The sequence below is a fragment of the Notechis scutatus genome, chromosome 12 (genome assembly GCF_049901735.1).
Source record: "Notechis scutatus isolate UNSWTSFEM ecotype Mainland chromosome 12, rNotScu1.2, whole genome shotgun sequence".
NCBI classification, from domain to species: Eukaryota; Metazoa; Chordata; class Lepidosauria; order Squamata; family Elapidae; genus Notechis; species Notechis scutatus.
Window position 1 is genome coordinate 193707 of NC_142020.1, and position 25094 is coordinate 218800.

Below are 25094 nucleotides of genomic sequence, written 5' to 3' on the forward strand. Positions count from 1 at the left end.
TTTGCTCAGATTCGTTTTCGACCTGCCGATGGGTTGATGGCTCTGCTGCTCCTTGCAGGTCCAGCCCGGCCCCTGGGATGCCACAAGGCCTCCAGACTCCACAGCCAAAAACGAACCTTTGAAGAGGCGCTCTCGACTGGGGATCTGGTCCAGGACCTCCGTCTTTGTCTGGGAAAAGATGCCCGGAGCCAGGTCTCCCCCAAGAAGACGCCAGGTGAAGGTAACGCAAAATGTGGGGGGCCCAAACGCCCCCCAACAATCACAGAAATGGATTCTTCCCATCAGAACCAGAAGGTTGGCCCAGCTCACAGTGAGTTTGAAAGTCCATTGTGCAATAAAAACGGTGGTGTTTTGTTTTTATCTGCTGATTTACAAAAGGATGGCTGTTGCATTTGGCGTTTTATTAAGGAACTGAAGGCAATTTGACTTTATTGGGCCTTAGCTATGACACGGAGTGCTTGTGCTCTTTTGTCTTGGGGCAAAAGGCGAGATAGAATAGAATAGAATTCTTTATTACACAAGGAATTTGTCTTGGGGCAAATGCTCTCAGTGTATAGAAAAGAAAAGATACATTCATCAAGAGTCAAGAATCATCAGGTACAACACTTAATGAAAGTACAATAAGGGTACAATAAGCAATCAAATCATACTAGGAAACAGTCAATGTAAATTGTAAGGATACAAGCGACAAAGTTACAGTCATACAGTCACAAGTGGGAGGGGATGGGCGATCAGGAGTGATGAGAAGATTAATAGTAACAGTAATGCAGACTTAGTAAATAGTTGGACAATGTTGAGGGAATTAGTTGTTTAGCAGAGTTCAGGGAAAAACTGTCCTTGGGTCCAGTTGTTCAGGTGTGCAATGCTCTATAGCCTTGTTTAGAAGGAAGGAGTTGAAACAGTTTATGTCCAGGATGTGAGGGGTCTCTTGATGGCATCTTTCAGCAATAGTACCACCTCAGATACTTCTTTGGGCTCTTTAAAGAGGAGGTTGACATGCTGCAAAACAAAGCAAACTTTTGAGGCTTGCAATTAGTGCCCGAAAATTTTATCCCTCAAGGACTTTGAGTACTTCAATCCCCCAAGCATTTCAAACATTCTGAAAATAAGGGGTCTTTCCAATTTTAGGGAAGTAAGGAAGGGAGACAGGGTATTCTCAAAAGGGAGATCCAGGAATCTGGTTCAGCTACTGAAAAGGTCACAGCCAAAGTCCCAGTAAAATGACCTTGGGAATTGTTGGAACTTACCTTTGGAGGAAGATTTTGTTTTATTTATTTTGTCGAACAAAGAATAAACATAAGTTTAAATATAAGAAATAGGAACTAATAATTGGGGACAATAGGACAGGGACGTAGGCATGATTGTGCGCTTAGCGGGGACTTGGGGAGTAGCATTTGATTGATAGCAAACCCCACCTCCCTCTCATTCCCACTTCCCTACCTGCCCGTCTTTTATTGTCATATTACTGTATCCTTGTTTTCTTTTTCATTGTTTATTCTAGTCCATTAAAATTTGCTACTGTTACATTTACACTTTTTATTTCTCCATTTTTATTGTTGTCAGTCACCTAGAGTAGCCCCATAGTGAAATGGGTGGCAAATAAATTCAACAAACAAATAAAAAATAAAGATCCCCAGAAGAGGTTCAGATTCTCTGATAGGAGACAGAAATACCTGTCTAAACCAGGGATGGGCAGCTTTTCTTCGTTGGGGGCTGCAAGGACATGGCCAGTGGGGTAATCGTCCTCTAAACATGGACAAGGCCAAAATATTCAGATCCTTAAGCCTTGCAGAGACTATTTTATCCCTGAAAAATGACAAAATTTGGAAAATCCATTTGCCTTATGAACTAAAAGTTCTGAACTGGCTGACTGGAATTATAGGGGCTGAAATCCCACCCTGCAGGAGAGTACCAGGTTGAGAAAGACCCATTTGCAAATAAAACAGCTGTTCCTTCTTTGCTCCCTGGCATTCTGACAGCACCAAAACCAAAGCGGCGGAGACTTGAAGCTGTGAAAAGGCTGGACTTTGGGCAGCTCAACAGAATTGTCTCTGAAGACTCACCAGAGGGTAGTTCAGCACCAACTCTTTCTCCAAATGACCTTTCTGAATACCTGGATACAAGGTTAGCTCATCAAGACTAACAAAACATGGTGGTTGAGAGGCATTTGCTTCAGCTGGGCAAAGTCAGAATGATACTAGATCTGCCCTCATAGGAAATGTGTGGAGTTTCCCCAGGTGTTTTCTGTCATTCCAGTGGGTCATTTGTAAGATCCAAAGGCAATAAAAATAGTGTAAACATTGGTGCCTTTTTCCATCAAAATTATTTTTTTGACATAGGACAGTGATAGGATTTGAGCTATTGATAGGCTTCTGTACTGATCTACTGTTGACTATGAGATGGCAGGGGACAGGTACAGAAAGCCATAATGACTGCCATCTAGTGGTTGTCCGCCACCTTGCAGTCCAGGTTTGGTAGCCCAAGACTGAGGGAGGTTAGTGGGCAGCAAGAGAAGGGTCTGGGAGCACATTACTTAAGGAAGAGGAATTATAAATAAGGTTGTGAAATGTGGTTTAAAAAAACCATGCCTTTGGCGCAGGACATGTGCTTTGCAGATAGTTGAAACTACATTGCTTCTCATGACGAACCAGATGAGTTATAGTCTGGTTTCTTCACTAGTTTGAAGAAGCCTGACTTGACCCTGGGCTGCCTTTTCAAAGCTTTGGTAAGTGCTGTTCTTCTTTCCCCGCTCTATAATTGGGTAGGAATTCAAGACCTGATGTTGCAGATCAGGGGGAAATAAGTGACATAGTCCTGCTGCATGCCACGCCTCCAGGAAAGAAGGAACCTGGAAAGATCCTGAAACGTCCACCCATCCTGCAAGACTACATCAATGTGACCTCTACTAATGGCACACGAGTCTTCATGGTTGTGAAGGAGGATGCCATGGCAATGGAGGTACCAATTGAAGAAGGGCTTGAGTTTTTGTGTGGTCTTTTTCCGCTTGCCTGGAATGTGGGGGGACAGGTGGGAAGTGGGTCACCCCTTGTTATACTCATTGGAATGCTTTGTCTGGTTTTGCAGTTTGCCAGCTCTGTTAGTTGGAAGAGACAGAGACCACATCACCTTCTGGGTGTCCCATTTGCCTACCTAAAAGAACAAGCATTTGAAGAGGTATATTTCTTCTCTACTGCCTTCCCCTTCCCCCCAAAGCAAAATCCTGCCTATGTTTCACCCCCTCTGCCTGGTTCATCTGACTTTTGCATCAGCTTTTGGCAAAGATGCAGCAGTTTGTATTGTTTGCGCATGAAAACTCCAGATCCAGCTTAATGTCAGCTGTCCTGCTCAGTCATCTAGCAAAGAAGGACTCCTGGCCCATTGTTTCACCAAGAGTATACTTTGGTAAAGCTTCAGTGGTTACAGAAGTAGCGAGGCTGGATCTGGCGTTTTCGCGCTCAAGCAGTACAATTCACTTTTTTACTTTTTTACTTTTTACTTTTTTACTTTCACTTTTTTACCCGGCCATCCCCCTGTTATCAAGTAATGTCCAATTGGGTGCTTGGATATTGTTTGGGTAACAGACATTCAGTTTGTGGGCTTTCCAATTCTGCATACCAGTACTAATGGTGACCTTGGGCTGGCTGGTGCTTTTACGCTTTGGGCCTACACAGCTTAGTTTCCATCCCTCCCTTAATTTCTTCCTGCATTCCAATACCCACCCCCTTGCTAATGTCAGACTGTCAGCTGTCGATGCTTGTCTAGCAGAATGGCAGTCATGACAGTAAGTTTTTTTTTAATTAGTGTGGTATAAATTCAAACCTGTTTAATTATAATTAACCTGAGATTAGCATATCTATGTTAAGATTTATTTGCAGGTTCTGTATTCATTCTAATCTAGGTATTCTGAGCAACATACTGTATACAATCAAATAAAGAGATGATAAACGAAACTTAAGATTAATCAAAAACTCCAAAACATTAAAATCTCCATAATCAACTTGGGTTAAAAGCATGAGGGATGAGGTTTGGTGGCGGCTGGGAGCAGGGAAGCAGCAGCTATGAAAGCTGAGGATGTACAACACTAAAAGCACAGATGACACAGGCCTGTTTTCCTCAGCCTGTAGGGGAAAGGTGTCAAATATAAGCCTGAAGGCAGCCAGCAGCCCACAAAACACCTGTGTGTGCAACCTGAATCAGATTAAAGTTCAACTGTGAAATATTTACCAACATGAAATAAAACAAAAATATTATTACATTTTAAAAACGGCTTACACGGATCCCTCCTGCACAAGCTCACTGCCTCCGTTTACTTGCAGCAATGAAAATTGCTTGCTAAGCAGGATTCCCTCCTCCTGCACTGCCCTTGCTGCTGCAGTTAAGCTGAGGCAACGAGCTTGTGTCTTTTTCCTGGACAGCAGCGGAACATATCAATTCTTAAAAAGGATCTGGCCTTTTAGAAAAAAGAAATGTATTTTTTTTTAATTTCCATTTTTATGCCTCCCAATTTTCATAGGCTCTAGAATGTCCATCATATCCAAAAAATATTTTTGGTAGTTTGCCTTACATTCTCAATAACTTTCGCAGAGGTTCTGTCATTTTGTGGACAGATGGCTCTCATCCAGTCTTCCCTCAGGCACCAATTTTCATATAAGTCTACTAATTTGTCCTTAAATCCATTATAAAATGTTAATTTATCTTCAATTGGTGCATAAATTCCTAATACAGTGATGGCTAACCTTTTCAGCTTGGTGTGTCGAAAATCGGGAAAAAGTGTAGCCTTCCTCGGGTCGTGTGTCACTTCAAGAAATATCAATAATTTGGTTTATGACGGACTGGGCTGGGGTGATCACACAGGGCTGTGAAACTCGTCTCCCTGGTCTCGGCTGCAGGTGCAGGATGTGGGGATCGGAAGGCCACCTTACAGGGCTGTGAACCTCATGGATCTCCTTTCCTCCTGTAGCGTTCCTGAGGTAATGAAACTGACAAACCTCAGTTTATGGCGGTTAAAACTGGTTCTCTGCTGCAAAGATCTTGCGGCAGCGGTGACACCACGCCTCCACGCAACAAGCAGGGAGCAGGGATTGGAGCAGAGCACAGGCAGCCTCTAAATGTGCAAGTTTTCCCCACACCAACAGGCGTGTCAGTCAAAGTGCCTCTGCATGTCACAAGTGACACATGTGTCATAGGTTAGCCATCACTGTCCTAATATATCTTAGCCCCATTTAAATTAATTTTCATCCCCATTTAGCTACCATAATTGCCAGCCAATATTCGTTCTGATTGTAACTGTGGGTAGAATGGCAGCAGGGTGAGATAGGCATCAAATAAATTTAACAATTCAATATACAAGACATTTCTCATTTTAAAGTTTATGTATGGTATTTAGGTTTCTTCAGGTATTTTCCCACGTCTTAATATTTGTGCTTTTATTATACCGACATTTCGGCAGAATCTCATCTGCCATCCTCAGGCTTGTGTATTGGGTTCTTTTTAATTGTGTATGTTAGGCTTGGCAGCTGGTTTTTGTTTGAATTTGGTGCTGGCTTTCTGCTTTATTTGAATGGTTTTTTTCTCATCCTGATTGGCTGGGAGTCTAGGTCAGGATAAAGAAAAAACCATTCTAACACAGCACGAGGCTAGCCCCAAATTTAAAACAGAAACGGCTGTGAAAGCCTGACACACAGACAACCCAATACACAAGCCTAATGATGGCAGATGAGATTCTGCCAAAACGTCGCTACAACTTTAAAAGCACAACTATAATGACGTGGGAAAATACCCGAACAAAGCTGAATACCATACATATAACTACCTGCGAAAACTTAAGCAAACACACACACACACACACACACACACACCAGTTCTTAGTTCTTATTCCTATCAATAAAAATAGACGAAAGTGCTATTTCTTAAAAATCAATGTACAGCCCAAGGGGACTTTGTGTGGCCTCCATTTCTACTTCACTGAGGTTAAGAAACACTGCAGGAAGGCAGATATTTTAAAGCTTTTTCATATTGTATAACTTGTTAGTTTCAAGCAAAAAATCCTATAACCATGAGACAAAATCTAGTGTTAGAAAACTGGCAATAAAATGCTCCTTGTCAGGTAACTTAATCCTGCATGTCAAAAGCAGTTTTACTGCAATGTGAGTGTTATGGGTTCTCTTACTTAATATCTACATAGTTGCTATTTATACCTGATGCAGATAGGCAATTAATGGAATTGACAATTCATTTCATTGGAGAATGGATCGCATTGAACCCTCTAGCTTCTATTCTGATTGGGGAGACTTTAACATGAAGGTGGGTCCAAAGGAATCTACTTGGTATGTTAATGTTTGTGGCTATCCACCCAAGGATGATGAGAAATTCTCCTTTTTAATAAGACTTGCTGAGGATAAAAATGTAATTTTTTTAAAACAAATTTTATTCAGTTTTTCACATTAAAAACAAAAATCTCTTTTTAGTGGACAACATATTTCTGGGTCATCACCTTTACATACAAATATGACAACAATTATACATTCGTATGCATACTTAATTCTATTATTACCTTTTCCATTCCAAATTTTCAGTAAGGAGAGAAACAAACACATTAATTCTAGCCTCTTTCATTAATCTTAATCGAAACATCTTTTTGTTTCATTTCAATCATTTCAAATATAATCCTTTAATATTTATTTTAAAAATAAAGATAAACAATATGTGTTTGCCTAATAATTTGAAGTTATTTGAAATTTGTAAAATTGATTATCCAATTACTATCCCACAAAATTTCCCCAGTATATAAGTATAAAGTAAAGCTGTTGTATTTGTAAAATTAATATTGCAAATGTACAAAAGTTACAATTTGTATTTCCCAATTATTTTGGAGATCAGTGTTTTACTAAACAAGCGTATATTCAATGAATGTGACATGATTGCTTTTCCCTAGAAAAAATTGCTGCAGGTGCCCTGGTGCATCCGTTTTGCCCTTAAGATCCCACAAAAACCCATCCTAATGGAATCCTAAGGTTCTGGGAAGCGCTGTTTGTTTTTTTTAAACCCTCTTCTAAAGAACTTTGTGCCAGTTCTCCTGGCCTCGGGTCAGAGTCCAAATGCTGGACATTACATTACAAGCTCTTTGCATTGACTCTGTTAGTTTTTCCCCCCATGCAATTCATTCTTCCATTTCTTGGCATACTCAGCTTGAAGACTTCCTAGTTTTGATTAAATATGATTTTTCTATTACATTTGAACTGGGAACACTTGGAACAAGCCTGGAGCCACAATTCAAATTGTCTTTATTAACCAATATCTTGCAATCAGATTTTACACCAAAGATATATGGCTTCATACAAGGTCTCCAAACGTGGTGGCCAAAGGAACACAGAGAGAGAGCTTTTGTTGCATACAAATTCAGCGATAGAATATTTGAAAACTGTTACTCCTATAGTATCCGGATGAGATCCCTGTTTAGATAACCAGTTCTGTTCTATAATGAAGATGTGACATTTCGATCATGGAGGATAAGTCTCTCAGTTTCTTATTTTGTAAGGGATTGAGTTTTCACCTTTCACAAAGCCAGCATGTAGTTTTTTTTATCCTCTATATTTCAGCGCCAGAAGCAGATCCTTGAGTCTTCGGAGCAGCTGATGGAAGTGCTGAGCAGGTAAGCTTCATAGCTCCTCTTCTGGTGGCCCAGGGAATCCCTTTGCCCTGGGAGGAGAGCCTTGGTCTGTATCGCAGTCACTCAGCTTTCATGACCTGATGCTTTCCAGCTATTTTGGGCTCTCAACTCCTGACGCTTCTAGAGAACACCATGATATAAGTCAAAGTTCTTTTTTAAGTATTTAAGTGGTGCTTTTAGTTTCATGGGTTAGGGTCTGGTAGTAGCTTTCCTCTTTTTTACTTTTTTTAAAATGTAAATGAATTCTAAGCTTGAGAAGAAAAGTTACTTTTTCCAAGGTAAACTTCAGGCACTTTCACTGAACTCATGCCTGGCTTTTCAGGATGTTAGTTACCCTATGGATAACTAACTTGGGAGTGACTTTTTGGGTTCACACAGTATGTTCCATGATGTTTCAATGAAGTATTATATTAAATATTATATTAAAACCTGAACAGCTTTAACCTGAGGTGATCTCAAGGAAAAGGTAGATGATTAGTACTTGGATAAGAGACTCAAGAGGAAATCCCAGAGCTCTGGCTAGACCGGAAGGATGACAAGCATTCCAGGAAGACATCAGTAGCAAACCACTTTCATAATGTTGCGAAACAAATGTACAGGTGTGTCCATGTAGCTTCCAGGAGTTGAGCTTAACTCAAGAGGATCTTTAATTATGTACTTCCAGCCTTCTGGAATTTCCAACTTCCCTTTTCCAGCTGCTGCTTATTGGCTCTTTCAACAGGCAGTCTATGGGGTAAACATCCTGCTTTAAATTTTTTATTAGTTTATCAGAATATAAAATACAAAGAAAATGAAAATAATTGGAAACTAGGGGAAGAAAGGGTGGGGTGGAAGGGGAAAAAGAAAAAAAAGGTATTAACTTCTGACTCTCTTTAATCACAGTAGAAGATAATAACATTACAGCCTCAACGATAATATGTACTCGCCATTTCTATAACAATCCTATCTAGTCAGCAAAACCAAAGTTTCATTTTTTTCCCCATCACAAGCACCTGTCCTGTTTGGTTGCTGTGCGTACAAATGACAGACCCAGTAATTCTACAGAGGAATTATTGAGTCTGTCATTTGTGCTTCAGTAATTGTCTGGTTTGGTATAGCAACTAAATAGGACAGGTATAGACGTCAACAGATCGTTAGGACTGCAGAAAAATCAACCACAACCAGCCTGCCCTCCACTGAGGAGCCATATACTGCATAAACCAGACGGAGGGCTGAGGAAATATCTACAGACCCCTCACATCCTGGACATAAACTATTTTATCTCCTCCCCTCAGGACGCTGCTATAGGACATTCCGTGCCAAAACAAGTAGACAATTTTTTCCCCTTGTGCCATCACTCTGCTGAACACCTAATTCTGTCAGTGCTGTAGTAGGATTGTATTACTATTATCCTTCTCACAGTTCCTATTACGTACTCCTATTGGTATCTTAGGACTATTACTAGTTGGTTGAATCTTATGATTTATCACTTTGTTGCTTGTATGTATACCGAGAGCTTATGCACTGGAGACAAATTTCTTGTGTGTCCAATCACATTTGCCCAATAAAGAATAGTCTAAAAAAAAATCCAGAAGTGGTTTCCAAATGGAAACAAAATTAGATATGTTATTTTCTTTGAATGGCACAATCAATTTAATCATCTCATTTTTGTCCTTGCTGTGGGAAATTATGTGTTTCTCCCTTTGAAAGAAATTCAGCCCTATGAGATGATGCTGAAATTTACCTCTAGATGAAAGTTGCCCAGGTTGTCTTTTTATACGTTTTATGGGAGATTTCTTGGACAGTGCTGGACCATTCAGAGGCATGCTTCTTGCTTTAACCACAACTGTGCATGAATTAGAAAACTGTCCTTAATGCCTCTTCCTTATTTTTAGAAGCACAGGTTCACAGGATTTCCTTAACTTGGCAGCTGCTTGAACACTTGGGTTAAAACCTCTGAAATCAAAAGGAGTCTGCAAGATTGTCCAATCAGCTGCTATGTTCTTTGTCTTGATTAGCAAGATAAGGATGCATTATGCAAAATGAGATGCCTTAATTGAGAAGGTTATATAGATCGAAGATAGCATTTTTTTTTCTTTTCTGCATTTTATACCACCAAATTCCAGTATTTCAAAGTTGTTTTTGATAAAAACAAAAATTAACTGACCAGATTAAAACTTGAGATACAGAAAAATTGGGTTTAAAGCCCTTTAACAGCCAACTTGGAGCAGAATTTGACACTGAACGTTTCCCAGACACTATTTTTCAGCTAGATTCTCCTCCTTTCAGGCTGGGGGCTGAGGAAACTCAAGATGCAGCCCCTGGGCCTAATGGGGAAGAAGAACGCAGGGAGAGATCGGAAGCAGAAGCATCTGCCCAGCAGTCTCTCTGGGTTGACCAGTTCACTCCCAGGCGCTATGTGGAGTTGCTCAGTGATGATGTAAGTGTTTCCTTTTGGGCATCCTAGAGATCAGGAGTAGGTAGCTGGAAGCTCCGCATATCTTTTGGGACTACAGTTCTGTACTGCTCACCTTTGGCTATGCTAGTCAGCCTGACAGGCATGGGCCTGACAGGATGTCTGGCAATGTTGCATCCCTAGACATGTTGTAGTGCAAGAAGGCAAGTTGGGTGTACTGTTCTCCAAGAGAGGCCCGGTGTTTTTGTTGAATTGCATATTTCCCTTAGGCTTCATGTGTTTAGTTTAGTTCAGTGATTAGTCTAAAGACCATATCAAATAAAGTAGTACAGAGTATTGGGATGTAACAAATAATAAAATTATCAAGTAAGATGATCCCAGAAGCTGACCTCAATTTGATCTAGGTAGGAAGCTCTCAGTTGAGTTTCTCAGAGTGAAAGGTGTAGTAGGGGTAGATGCAAAGAATATGTTTCCTTCCCACAATATGGAGATTGCAGTTGTATATTTGGGAGGGCAGTTGGAAACCTGCAGCATCCCATTTAGTGTCTCTGGAGTGCCAGACGATGGAAACCGTAAGGTAAGGTAGCCTTCCACATAACATACAGGTGAGTGTATTCTTATAGCCGGGGCTGTGCTGCTGCTGGGACGGGGCAGGACGGGGGCGTGGGGGTGGGAGGAGGAGGAGGATGTCCTCTTAAAAAGGTTGTTGGCTTTTGATCTCTCCCTAGAGATCCCGCTCCAAAGTACTCATCCTTAATTGGGTCCAGGAGGCATGATGGGTACCAAACAATGTTTCCCAAAAGAGATAACACAGTGAGTCGCAAAGTAGCCAATACCGACAGGTTCTATCTTGTGCACTGAGTACTGGGAGCCAAGTTTTCACGTCAAAAGGCGTTGAATACCAAATTTGATTAATTTCAAAGCAGTTGAGTACCAAGGAACCAATGTATCCAGGGGAGGAGGAGCATTGCTCACAGACCCAACTTGCTTGCTTGGACTGAATTGCTTTACTTCCAGCTGTTTAAGGGGTTGGATGAAGCAGGCAGATGGAAAGGCAGAATGACAGCCTGACTTTTCTTCCTCCCCCACATGTTCAGTGTGTGTCCTTTAGTCTGAAATGCTATATGTGTCAGAAGGTTCAGGCAAGCGGTTTGGAATTTTAAAAATTAAGATTAAAAAACGAGCAAAGTAAAAGCAAAATGGAATAGTATAAAATAAAGCAATAGAAGCAGTCAAGAGAGCTCATAACAGGAGGCATTTCCTCATCACCATTTTTCTTCCTCCTACTTAAGTTTCTTGTAGTAATTAAATGTTTAGACCGACATTCTCCCATTTAGGCAGTTTCCAGGAATGTGAGTGTAGCCGGCATGGCCATGGTTGAGAATTCTGGGAGTTGAAATTTTCCAGGGTGGGAATCACTAATGTGGACATTCAGAACCAAAAGAAAATTTTAAAAGGACAGTGTAATTTGCTTCAGTAGGAAATTGTTTCTTCAGAGCTTTGCAGAGCTCCCAGAACAAAGAAAACAATGCTGATTGCAATGTCAGAGGTGAACCAGATTGTTTTCTACTTATGAAAGCAGACAATTTTGAATCACACATCAAATTTAAATGAGATATGCCTAGCCTGCCATTTCCCTCCAAGGCTTTCACTTGCAGTGACGACTGGTAGGCTCTGGTTGTTGTTTTTTCTGGGTCACAATGTGTTGTGCATGTGCATATGTGTAGACTTTCAGGCTGTTTCTGTGTCACATGTATAACTCTTGAGAAACACACTGCAGGCAGCATACATGTCTTAGTTGGTATCTTCCTTTTACCTCACTGGCCAAAATTGGTCTCTTTCTGATCTGTTTTTGGAGAACTGTCCTGCTGACAGAAAGATGGACGAGTCCCATGTATTATTATTTTTTCAATATTTCTTTGAGTGTAGAAAGAGTAAAAAGGTCACAAGCCACCAAAACAAGGTGTGTCATGCTTGAATAGTTCGGTCTGGTTTGTGATGTGATTTGTGTGTCCCTGGAGTTTCATCCACTTCATTCACCTTCATCCCCTTTGACTTCAGTACACAAATCGGTGCCTCCTGAAGTGGCTGAAGCTGTGGGATGTGCTGGTGTTTGGGAAGGAGAAGCCCTGCAGGAAGGCCCCACTGCACTCTGGGACCCACCCTCCTTTCAAGCCTTCCAGAGAGGGGGGAACCAGGTGGAAGACCAAAGCACAGGTGACAGAGGAAGTCTTGGAGGCTGAACTGGACCAGCACAATCGACCAAAATTCAAGGTGGGGAAGCTGGTCACTGTGGCAAAGACTCAGTTGAAAGCCCAATCTTTGTCAGTCATTTTAAGCTTATCCATTCTTGACAAGAATTCCTATCTTGCAAGCTGAAAGTTGCCAAGGAGCGGTGAACTCGCAGCAAAAGTTAGATCTGAATTCCAGATTCAGTGGGTTTTTTCAGATACACATCAAACAGAAGCTTGCACATCCAGTGTTGTCTCATTGGCACATTTTACTGCTGCTCTTCCACTTCGCATCTGTCTCAGCCTCCAAGCCAGGCAGAAAATCTCCTCACAAAGGAGACCCTTGGAAATGGCTTCATCCCCTCCCTGCATAAGAAAATAAGGGACTGTGGGGCCCTTAATTTTTGGGTGTCAATGAGATTTGGTACTGCTGGTTGGGTGCTGCTTTCTTTTTTCTTTACCTTGACATAAGATTAAAGATTCTTCTCCATTGTCATCTCACCACTTTTTGCTTTTTTGCCTTCTGCCAACCCATTTGTTCTTTTGGAAATTTTAAATTGTTCCACAAACTGTTCCCCCTAAAAACTGATAGCTTTTAGTTTAGGGCACATGGTATCAACTTTCACACCTATTGCAGATGTATTTCTGTGTCTCCCGCCTTCTGTCTCTATATGAGTAATGCCCCTGGGCATCGAGGACTATAAAGGCTTCTTTACTCAACCCTTCCCCCTCCGAACTGTTGGTTTTTTTACACCATACTGAGCAGCAATAAGTTTTGGAGACCCTTTAAATCATGAGTTTAAATCATTTTTGTTCTGCCTGTAGATTGCTCTCCTTTGTGGACCACCTGGCTTGGGGAAGACTACTCTGGCTCACGTCATTGCAAAGCATGCTGGATATAATGTGGTGGAAATGAATGCCAGGTAAGTCGTAGTTCCCTTTTTTCAATGTTAATGTAAGTCAGACAGAACCGCTAGACAAGAAAGTGGTGAGTGCTGGAACATGCTTAATAGATAAAAAGAATCTAAACACTTAAACTCAAATCAAACCCAGGCTTCTGTTTCTTTTCTGTGGGGTGTTGATCTCTGATTTGACTGCGCACAGGCACTGCCTTCCCTCAGGTCTGCCAGGTATCCATGCGAGCACCTGCTCTCCTCTTTTGAGGTTGATAAATAGATCCTGTCAGGTCTGCCTCCATTCAAATCCTAAGGAAAAAAGGCCCTGCGTCCACAGATGAAGAGAAGGGGTACTTTTACTCACTTTTAATGAACGGAAAGCAGCAAAAGCAAGGCAAGGGAGAAATCGGCTTGAAAGTCACCCCAAACCCCTCCTTCCTGGGTCCAGCCCTGAAAGACCAATCAGCGTCCAGTGGGATGAGATGGGATGCTGTGTGCCTCCAGAGGCCCAGGATGGCTGGCCATGGAAAAGGCCAAACAACTCCTCTCCATTGATGAGTGCAAACCTCCCTTCCAATTCTCACAGGAATACTTCACACCAGCTCACTTTCACACCCCAAATGCCAACCCCCCCTCCTCACTATTTCTATGGCAGCCGAAGGCAAGCAAGCTGCAAACCGCACTCTGGACATCCAGCCAACATACACCCAAAGAGTAGGGAACACAGCATTGCTTCCCTTAGGAGGATTTTCACATAACGGAAGGGAAAAGCTGCCCCACCCAAACACTGCAGTGGAAGCCATGGCTGCCCTGAACCAGGACTAGATGCAAAACATCTGCAGTTGTGCTTGCTGCTCAGAACTCCATGTGCCCTGTGCTCAGCATCTTCTTACTCCTGCTGCTGACAAGCCACCTCCAGCCTGACTTTTCAGGAGGCAACCACTAGCTGCACGAAGCCTCTTTCTGAGATTGTGGCAGCTTCTTCATTATCTTTAACCCAGAATGTTTTTTGCAGTGATGACCGTAGCCCAGATGCCTTCCAAACACAGATTGAGGCTGCCACTCAGATGAAATCGGTGCTGGGGGCCAGTGAGAAGCCCAACTGCTTGGTCATTGATGAGATAGACGGTGCTCCAATGGTAAGGGAATCTTGGCTGATTCATCAGTCAGTTCTTCTGTATTCTGCAATTAATAGCACTTAGCAATTATATACTTATATACCGCTGCACAGTGCTTTCCAGCCCACTCTAGGAGGTTTACAGTGTCAGTCTTCTTACTCACATCAATCTGGGTCCTCCTTTTACCCACCTAGGAAGGATGGAAGGCTGAGTCAACCCTAATGATGTGAGAGCTTCACCTTCTCTGTGAGTCCCTTTGAAATAATTTTGGTCCTTCCACATTCTCCTCTCAAGGATAAACACATCTACCGTATTTGCCGGCGTATAAGACGACTTTTTTGCCCTGAAAAACATGCCTCCAAGTGGGGGGGTCGTCTTATACGCCGGGAGGACTCCGACTCCCACTTCGAGCTTGAGTTGCAGCCGGGAGGGAGGCTGGGGGGGGGGGTGTGTGTGTGTGTGTGTGTGCGCGCGGCTGTAGGTTAAGGATGGGGAGTCCCCGGGTGGGTTATCAGGTTTTACGGTGCTTCCAACATGTGCGAACGGTGGGAGAGCGGAGAAGAGAGCGAGCGAGCGCCCGCTGTGTGAAATCCTGCCGTCAAAGCAACACTGGGGAGGCAGGGTATAAATTTACCAGGTTAATGTAGCAATGGTGATTAATGCCCAGAACATTGTTTGCGGGTATTGGGGTGTGTGTGTGTGTGGTGGTGGTGAGGAGAGGTTGTCCTTTGAATGCGGAAAAGTAGGTGTGACCTTGTGTAGGAAAATAAAGAGATCCTTTTTAGCGTGTTTGGCTTCTTTGCCTCCCCTCGTTCGCTTTTGACGTGGAGATAATGGCCTTCGGGCGGGAGGGGAAGAAAACGGTAGCTGGATCATTTCAAATTTCACTTACTCTCCTGCCTCACTTCAATATGTCTGAGCGACTCCAGATACTGGAAGACTTTTTGAATGAAAGTGTTACCTCCATATTTTTTTTTAAAGAGGGCCACTTGGGGAAAAAAAAAGATTAAAGAGAAGGCATTGAATATACTGTTCCTTGGCAGCCTTTTCAGTGTCCGGGTTTTTGGTTGTGTGTGTGTGTGAGAGAGAGAGAGAGAGAGAGAGATCAGCTGTATTGAGAAGAGAACGTTTCCTGTGTTCTCATTTTATTTACAACATATTTTACGCTTAATGGTAAGCAATGAAAAATATTTTTAAAACTCATTTCTAAACTCCATAGCTATTTGCATATTCTTGGTTCAAAATTGGATTAGCTCATTTCAAAATTGTCCAAAGCAGAAAAGTGCGTCAAAAAAAAAAAAGTGCAAAAGTGGAAGGTGTGTGGAAGAGGGGGTAGTCTTATACGGCGAGTATATAACAAACTCTATATTTTGAGTGGAAATGTTGGGGGGTCGTCTTATACGCCCAGTCGTCTTATACGCCGGCAAATACGGTAGTCTTTTCAATCGCTTCCTCCATTTTTACAATTTTGGTGAATCTTTTTTAAAAGAGAGGCTTTATCCTCCATGTGGATGCATTTGCTCTCCCGCTTAGGTCCTAGATGTGGCCCACCTGGGGTTTTCCATTTTCCTTCCCTTGCTTGTTAGGATGAAATGGTTTTGAGTATTCCACACACAGACATTGTGTTCCGGTATTCAAATGGAGTATACTCTGTCCTCCTTTGGCAACTGCAGTTGGTTCCAGTCGTTGCTAAGCAAACCCCATGACTGAGTGACACTGAAGATTGCTGGTTGCTGCTGTCTCGTTTACATAAAGTTCTCGTGAAGCAACGCTCCCACTAAGGCATGTGTTGCTATCAGGCACAGAAATCTGGGCATAAGTGTATCCGAAATCATTTTTATTACCGGGTTTCCCTGAAAATAAGACCCAACTGGAAAATAAGACTTAGCATGATTTTTCAGGATGCTCATAATATAAGCCCTACCCCCAAAATAAGCCTCAGTTGAGATCGTCAGTCAGACGGATGCAGGGGTGGGATACGACAGGGTTAACAACTGGTTCGGGATTTACGAGCTTCCCTGCTGGCTGTGAGCAGCAGCTGAAGTTGAAAAATCAGGAAATAAAGATCAGGTAACAGCCCGGGTAGGTGGGTGGGCAAAAACATCAGCAGACATAGAACCGGTTCTATGTCTGCTGCTCTTCAGAGCTACCGGTTCTACAGAGGTGGACAGAACCGGTAGAAACCCACCCCTGGACGGATGTACTTAGTATTGTATTTCCTGGAAAATAAGACCTGCCTGGGTAATAAGACCTAAGACCTTTGGAAGGAAAATTAATATAAGACCCAGACTTATTTTCTGGGAAACACAGGTATGTTTATTACTGTCATGCTTGCAAACAGTTGCTAACAGAAATAGATACTAAATGAGGGCTGGCTATTTGCAGTGTTAAGCAAATCTATTCATTTGAATTGGCGTTTTTTGCTGGAACAGGCAAAAAACATTGTGAATTTGGGTGACAATGGAATGCTGAGACCAGCCTGTAGTCACATGACTGCAAGAAGGCACAGCCATTGATGGTGGCCCCTGGGGCTTTACAGGCCATAAAGCACACATTCGGTGTCATAATTTCAAATGGTTTTAAAGCGAATGGTCATTAAGCAAGGACTACTTATACCACATGTGGGAGATTGGCGGCATATTGGTGGGTCCATCATCCAATATATGAAAAAAATGCCCAAAAGAATATTTATTTAAATGGATATTTTATGATATGTTAAAGGAACAGTACAGGCAATAGCGAAGCATGCTATCTGCAGCCTGTTTAGAAATATATTAAACCATTTTGTCCAATTCTGGCCACCATAATACAAAAAACAAATGCTAAGACCCTAGGTGGACTGCAGAGAAGAGCAACAAAGATGACTTGTTGAGGGGTTTGGAGGCTAAACCACATGATGGATGACTGAGGGAACTAGATACATCTAGTCAAGGATGGGTGAGGGGTGACATGATAACTGTCTTATGGTGTTTGAGGAGCAGTCACATGGAGGAAGGAGTTGACTTACTCTCCAAAGTACCTGAGGGCAGGACAAGAAGTAATGGGTGGGAGCTGTTTAAAGAGAGATCCAACCTAGAACTAAAGAGAAATTTCCTGACAGTGAGAACAATTGTTCTGTAGAAAAGGTTGCCTCCTGGAATTGCGGGTGCTCCATCACTGGAGGTCACTGAAGAAAAGACTGGACCACCATTCATCCGGAATGGCTTAGGGTCTCCTTCTTGGGAAAAGGCATTGGACTGGAAGACCTCCAAGATCCTTTCCAACCCTATGATTTTATGGGTAGAAACTATGGCAGATGAAACAGCCTCCATAGTCCAGTGGCGTAGGATATCCTCTGGGGAGCTTTAGGTCTACCTTCTGGCTTGTGATATGACTGGCTAATGATGCCGTGTTCAACTGGATTGATTCAGAATGACCCTTCTCAGGGTTTTCTGGCCCCATGTACTATCCCTGCAATTATTTTGGCCCTTTTGTCTTTTCAGGCATCTATCAATGTGCTGTTAAGTATAACCAACCAGAAAGCTGGGATGGCAGAATCTGAAGTCCAACCAAGTGGGGCAAAGAGCAAAGGACGAAGCGGGCTTCTTCTCCGGCCAATCATCTGCATTTGCAATGACCTGTAAGAGATTGTGTTTGGAAGAGGATCTGTATCGGGTGCAAGAGAAAGGAAGCAAAACACTGTGGGATTTTCATCAAAAACTTGGCAGGCTTTCAAGGATAATTAACCTTGATAGGATAAATCTCCCATTTATTAAATCTGTCTGAACATTTTATTTCAAACCCCTTCTCCCTTATTTTATGGGAGCTCTTGCCTGTTGCCCAATCACCCTGATTCCCTGCTGATTTCTTTGTTCTCGGGAGAACGTCTTCTTCAGTGGTGTGGTTCTGAGGAAGTGGAGCTGGTTGATGGTTGTTGCAACATTTGCACCCTATTTTCCTCTAGGTTAGAGAGACCGTTGGGTGTCCTGGTGAAGGCACCAGACTTGAAACTGGGAGACTGTGAGTTCTTGTCCCACCTGGAGTGCAACGCCAGCAGGGAACCTTGGGCCAGTTGCTTTCTCTCAGCCCTAAGAAGGAGGCAATGGCAAAGCCACTTCTGAAAAACATGGCCAAAGGAACCAGTCCAGGTAGTCACTAAGAGTCACAAGTAGACTCAAATAAATACAAATATTTCCTCAGGAGACCCCCAATAACACACATTTTGTTCCCATGACGTATTTTTGAATTAGGATGGGCTGAGAGAAAACTGGCCCTAGATCATCCCATCAACTCCCCACTGAGTGGCCTGGAGCTTTCTTTCTCCCAGATCCCAGGACAACATCCCCACATCTGCAGTTATGCCAATTATCACATTTTATTGATGAATTTTGGGCCATGGTAAAAACAATACAATGTTAAGAAAAATAAAAAAGAGAAAGAAAAGTGATGAATAAAGAAAAAAGAGGGGGAAAAAGAATAAACAGCTTCCAATCCTCTTTACAACCGATTATTGTCTGTTCTTCCTCTTTAACATTACATCGTGATTCCCTTCTTCCCATATTTTATCCTTTCTAATCATCAAATCTATAAATAACCAGTTCATTTTTTTTCCATTTTCAGCAAAAAGGCCATACATGGGTTTCTGGTCACAAGTGTCTTTTCCTTAATCAAAAAATCATTTTTACCATTTGTCAGATACTGTTATTTGACAAGCCATTCCTCTGTTCTGGATATTTTCATATCTTTTCATCTGTGCATATTTTCCCTTCTGTTTTCTAGATACGTTCCTGCTTTGCGGCTTCTGAAGCAGCAAGCTTTTCTTCTCCACTTTCCTTCAACTCTGCAATCTAGGCTGGTCCAGAGGCTTCATGAGGCAAGCACACCCAACCCCCCCATGGTTTTTTATTTCCCTTCTTTGTGAGCATTATCTCTGCCATAAGAATATTGTATGAGTAAGCATCAAAAGGTAGATCAGCTTGGCCTTTGCCCAGGACAGGACCCAGTAGTCTTCAACCACAATTGAGCCCAACATTTCTGTTACTAAATGAGACTGTTCTTAAGTGAGTTTTGCTCCCTTTTTAAAACCTTTCGTGCCGCAGTTAAGGGAGTCATTGCAACTGTTAGATTAGTAACATTGTTTAGTGAATCTGGCTTCCCCACTGACCTTGTTGATCACCCCACGACTCTGGGACACTGCAGCAGCCATCATCAATATGAACCAGTTGTCAAGCATCTGAATTTTGATCACGTGACTGTGGGGATGCTGCAACAGTCGTAAGTGTGAAAAATGGTCATGTCACTTTTTTCAGTGCCATTGTAACTCTGAAGAGTCACTGAATGAATGGCTGTAAGTCCAGGACTATCAGTACAGAAAAGCCTGGGAATAATTGCTTAAGTTATTTTCCCTTTTAGCCTGCAAACCCCCTGGTCTCTGCCAGTTGCAGAATATACCTGGTTCCTACCTGCTTGTTTAGTCCCATGGAAGGAAGGTTCTTTGATCCTTCTGTGGCCGGTGATGTCAGAAGGGGCGTCTCATTGATGGCTCTCCAGCTTAGAAGATTGACTTACTGTCACTCTTAATGTTCAAAAGCTAGATAAAAACAATATTGATCTAAAGGTTTTTTGCTCCAAGCAATAGTACGGATTTTGCTAATTACTTCTTCTTATGCTAATTACTGTAATAAAACAACATCGCTCATACATTTTGTGTATGCAAGGCCATCTGGGCAGCAGCATAACGCCCATCCTTATGCATTTCAGATTGCCATCCTACAGGGCATGAAAGCTGATATTGGGGCACTCACAACATTGTGTGAGAAGACCGACAATGACATTCGCTCTTGTATTAACACTCTGCAGGTTAGTTGCATTGTTGGCAGATTCCGTTTTCCCCCATCTTGTACGTTGAAAACAGGGATTAATGCCATACAAATGCTCTTATTATTTGATCACCATGCTCATACCTTCATGTTTAAAAAGTTATGCAAAAACACTTCACTACCATGATATTGTTGGGTCACAATAAAAAATGTGCTGCTTGAGAACCAGATATGCAGCTCTAAAAGAAAGGCGCAGAACTCCAGCTTGGCTGCGCATCCATAAGGGATAGAAGTTTGCCTGTTTGGTGAAAGATTCTCAGACAGATGGATTTGGTGTCTCTTGCTTGCTCAGGTTCTTCCTGAGCTAAGCTGGTCTTGATCAGAATCTGACGCTTTCCTTCCCTTCTCCACTCCACCCCATGTGACCCAGTCTCCTCTTATTCAAGTTCCTGTATAGCCGAGGGAAGAAAGAGCTGAATGTGAGGACAGTCCAGACTGCAACAGTTGGCTTAAAGGACCAGAACAAAGGGCTGTTTTCCATCTGGCAGGAGATCTTCCAGCTGCCCAGAGTGAGGAGGTGAGAAAGAATTGCTCTTGGGTCTCACTCAACCAATTGCACAAATTGCAACCATTGTGTGCTGGTTAAGAAGTTTGACCTCGAGACCAAAAAGACCCTCTTCAGCCCTACAACCTCATTGAAGCGGCCCTGAGCCAGTTGTGCTCTTCCAGCTCAACCTACCTTGCCAGGGTGGTAATTGGAGTAAGCGTGGAAGAGGCAAAAGATAAATCACCCTTTACTGCCGGGGAACAAATAAGAACCACCATCAGAAAGAGTCGAATTTTATTATCCATACAGATCAAAGCAAACCCAGTCATGCCTCCAGTTTTTAGTGGGCTGTTATTTGCAAAACTTGCTTTTTAAAATCTTAATTCTCTGAAACATTCTTTAATACTTTGACATTCTTTCTTAATCATTGTTTCTGAGGCCCGTGGAACAGGTTTTGCTGAAGTTTTTCAAGTTTGTATCCAGAGCTGTCCAATACAGATCTCAAGTTTTAAAACAAAAGTGCCTAAATCAGCATGGCATGGCATGGGATAACTGCTTGTATGCTGCACTAAATTAATTGCACAGGAATTCATCAAGTACCCTCATTTGTGCAGAGGGACGAGAGAGAGATACAGAGAGATAGAGAGAGAAAGATTGAATGCATTTTATTATGATATTTGAAGAAAGCTAAATACAACTTGGCTTTAAATGAGACACAAATGATTAAGGAGGTTGCTTATTGTGTCACTGGATAATTGGATCTGCATCCTTCAAGCCAAGGCTCTCGCCCTGCTCTTTCTTCTGTGTGCAGTGTGAGGGCACTTTTCTAATGAGGTGCCAGACATGAACATGCCACAGCTAACAGGCCTTGGGGAGCAGATAATTCTGTATTCAAACTTTCATTATGCAGAGGACAGGCTTTGGGGTTTCTCTTCCAGCTTCCCCACTTTACTAAAGTAAAGCACTCATTCATTATTTAAGATATTGACTGCCCTTTATCTGTTCCTTAGCTTAAATAGCCTCGAAATGTCACTTACTATCTTTTCTTTGCTCCTCCCAAAGAAACCAACCTCTGTCTTATTGCTTTCTTTTCCTTGCCAAGGAAGAACTTGGGAACAGACCCTTCCCTTCCAGCCAGGCTTCTCCTTAGTGGAGCTGAGGATGGGGAGTTTGGCAGAGGCACAGGTCAGACAGCCATCAGTTCCTCCACTCAGCAGTTCCATCGCATTTTGCACCTCAGTGTTTCTTCAGGGGAATATGAAAAGCTTAGCCAGGTACCTACCATTGTTTAGATTAAGTTCATTTCCTTGATTGAAACCTGTCTCCCCATCTCACAATTACGTTTGGTTGCTGAAAGAGCTCTGTTGACTCATCTTGAGAGGGAGAGAAGGAGAGATTTATTAAAGATTTTCACACACAAAAAAATTAAAGCATGAAATAACATGACCTTTGTACCCCCCAAATATATATATATATATATATTTTTCAGCGGCTGGTATCTTAGAGCCAGGTTTTCAAAGGCAAATCAACCAATAAACACAGTTCTTCTGTGTTCTTCTTTCCCAATCTTGAAAGGCCTGTTGAGTTCAGTCCATGCAAAATTGTCCTGCTGTCTGTTGACCAGCCGTGGGGGTGGGGGTCATCTCTGAGCGGCCTCCTCAGGAGAGAGTCCTGCTCAGAGACAGGACTCCATTTCCTATCCGAGAGGGGAAACCCCCCTGAGCTAGCAACAGATTCTGCAGGGAAGAAGCTCAAATATGTTGCTTTTATGGGAAGATGCAAAAGAAGCTGTTACAGGATCAAATTCAGCTCTTACAGAATCTAGAAACCCAGACATATTTGAACACCAGAGTCTGCATCTCTTTATCCCACCTTGTGTGGCAATAATTTGACTATTTGTGGCGATTGAGAAGAGGGACCACCGTCTAGATTGGAATGCGGCAATTAACCGGTGGAACATGGCTGCACCCGTTTCACTCCACCACAGCCGACCCATCGCAGGCATTGGTTCTCGGCTGCCCTCTGCCAGCACCCCTTTCCTGCCAATGGTATGAATGAGTGAATGAATGGTCTGCCAGCACTCCTCCAACGCAGCCACGTCCTGGGCGATTTGCCGAGGGATCCTTGTCCCCAGCCAATCCACAGCGCAGAAGAAGTAACCGCACATCCCTGGTTTGCCTAACAATAATAATGACTTTGGGATAAACACCTTTTATTGTAGAGAAAAGCACTTTGTTTCGAAAACATGATGAATCTTGACTCTTCCGGTCCTTGTTTTTAAAAAAGAGATGACCTTGTTTGGGGAGGAGGGAAATGTGGGAGAGGGGGAAGAGAAAGGGAAAGGCGGGAGAGGGGGAGATGGCTGATACTGGAATCCATTGAAACATCATCCTAATCACATCAAAGAAAACTTATTGATTGGGAGAATAATTGCACTGCAGGTTAGGATTAGGGGTTGATGCTTTTATTACAAGAAAAGGTCTTTCTTTTAAAGAGGCTAATGCATTCCTTTTCTGGGATTGCATGGTAGTTATTTTCACTGACTGCAATTGCAGAGAATGTGCTCGGTCGGGGAAGCTATGGGGGCATGGGTGAGAGTTCCTTTTCCAAGAAGGGGTCCTTCCCGTTTATCATGCCTCTTCCTCGAGAGCAAACCATGGCTTGTCCTGCGCTGTGGGCTGGCTGGGGACAAGGATCCTTGGACAAATCACCCAGGAGGTGGTTGCGTTGGAGTGTCGGCGGACCATTGGCGGGGGAGGGGCACTGGCAGAGGGCAGCCAAGAATCAATGCCCGTGGCGGAGCGAGTGGTTAATTGTCCTAGATCCCATCTACCCAACGGTCTGGCCTCGTCTCGGACTCTTCTGTTGTTGCTGGCTTCACCTCGGCCCTGTTTCTTGCAGGGCTTGTACGATAACTTCCTCAATATGAAGGTGAAGGATTCCAGCTTGGACTCGGTCTGCTTGGCTTTGGAGTGGCTTGGCTTCTCTGATCTGCTGGGCAAGGCAATCCTGTGCAGCCAGAGCTTTCAGCTGATGAGATACTTGCCCTTCCTCCCAGTTTCTTTCCACTTGCTCTTCGCTGCTTCCAGTATTCCCAGACTGACGTATCCACACAGCCAACATGAGGTATGAATGCAGAGAAAGCCATCGGGGACTGGCTAAGAAATACAAAAAAGGGAGTTTAACATGAGTCACCTTCATGATTCAGAACATTCCCAGATGATCAGTGGTAGGATTCAGGTTTTTTTACTACCTGTTCTGTGGGCGTGGCTTAGTGGGCTTGGCGTGGCTTAGTGGACGTAGCAGGGGAAGGATACTGCAAATTCCGAATTCCCTCCCCACCCCACTAACCTGCTTTCCAGCTCCGTTCTCCTGGGCAGGGCAACCAAAGGAGACCCAGCCACTCAGCTGGAACTCAAAGGGAGGCAGAGAATAGAGGTGGGTGGGGCCAGTCAGAGGTGGTATTTGCCGGTTCTTCAAACTACTCAAAATTTCCGCTCCTGGTTCTCCAGAACTGGCCAGAACCTGCTGAATATCATCTCTGCAGATGATCATGAAGTGGAGAACTGCCCTTTCCTCTCTTTGGCTTCTGAAAGACCTATTTTCAAAGTTCACATGCCTCTTACGGCATTGAGTCAAGCGATAAAAATGGCAGTTTTGCATGCAAATTCAGACAGTCTCAAGTTCAGTTTAGGTCTGAGAGGGAAGACTGCAGAAAACTCCTAAGCTCAAGATCTACTGAGTTGGTATCAACCCTTCCAGATAGAGCAGGGAAGAAATGAATGCCAAAGAAAGATTAGAACCTCATTTTATTACAATAATAATCATGAAAGCCTATGAACATTTTTCCTTCTTTCTTTTTTATACCAAAGATAGTCAAGGTGGGGTAATCTTGAACTTAGCTCAGAAAAACAGACAGGCGTGAGAAAGAAATCTCATGCCTGTCTGTAAGTTCATGTTTTCCCAACTGATGTTGCATTTTCCGTCAAGGCTGTCTCTAGAAGGCAGCTTCTTAGGGGGGCTTTGACAGCCAACAAACCTTTTGCAGCCTTTTGGGAGAAATTGCACTGTTTGTCAATATTCTGCATGATGCTGATGAAATCTCTTTGGAACTTTGTCTGCCTACAAATGTTTCCTGTTCTTTTTCTCATTCAGGCTCTATCAAAACTAACCCAGATGCATCATCTGGTAGATTCCATGATTTCTGGAATTGCACCCAACTCCCGCAGTCGTGTCAGACCTCAATCTTTTATCCTTGAAGCCCTTTGTCTCCTCTTGGAGATCATTTCGCCAAAACTGAGACCGGTAAGAAAAACTCCTTACTGGGGATGGGAAGGATTTCCTGGGTCAGGACTGGCTGAGCAAGTGGCTAGAGAGACAATAAGATCCAAATCCTCAGGTCGAAGACAATCGCCTCCACTTCGATCTCTTTTGGGCTCT

General features: G+C 42.9%; 1 protein-coding gene across 2 annotated transcripts in view; it reads left to right on the forward strand.

Moving 5' to 3' along the window:
- CHTF18 (chromosome transmission fidelity factor 18) overlaps positions 1-25094 on the forward strand; it is a 34206-nt gene that overhangs the window by 744 nt on the left and 8368 nt on the right. Inside the window, exons 2-17 of one of the 2 annotated variants that reach the window (XM_026683583.2) lie at positions 59-310; positions 1980-2124; positions 2766-2958; positions 3085-3174; positions 7599-7651; positions 9938-10088; positions 12126-12338; positions 13121-13218; positions 14207-14330; positions 17792-17928; positions 19068-19161; positions 20049-20147; positions 20554-20684; positions 21757-21928; positions 23556-23780; positions 24810-24959. In XM_026683583.2, coding sequence (XP_026539368.1) covers positions 59-310; positions 1980-2124; positions 2766-2958; positions 3085-3174; positions 7599-7651; positions 9938-10088; positions 12126-12338; positions 13121-13218; positions 14207-14330; positions 17792-17928; positions 19068-19161; positions 20049-20147; positions 20554-20684; positions 21757-21928; positions 23556-23780; positions 24810-24959 — 2327 coding nt within the window. The remainder of the gene's footprint in view (positions 1-58; positions 311-1979; positions 2125-2765; positions 2959-3084; positions 3175-7598; positions 7652-9937; positions 10089-12125; positions 12339-13120; positions 13219-14206; positions 14331-17791; positions 17929-19067; positions 19162-20048; positions 20148-20553; positions 20685-21756; positions 21929-23555; positions 23781-24809; positions 24960-25094) is intronic. The other variant, XM_087973050.1, reaches the window with a different exon arrangement.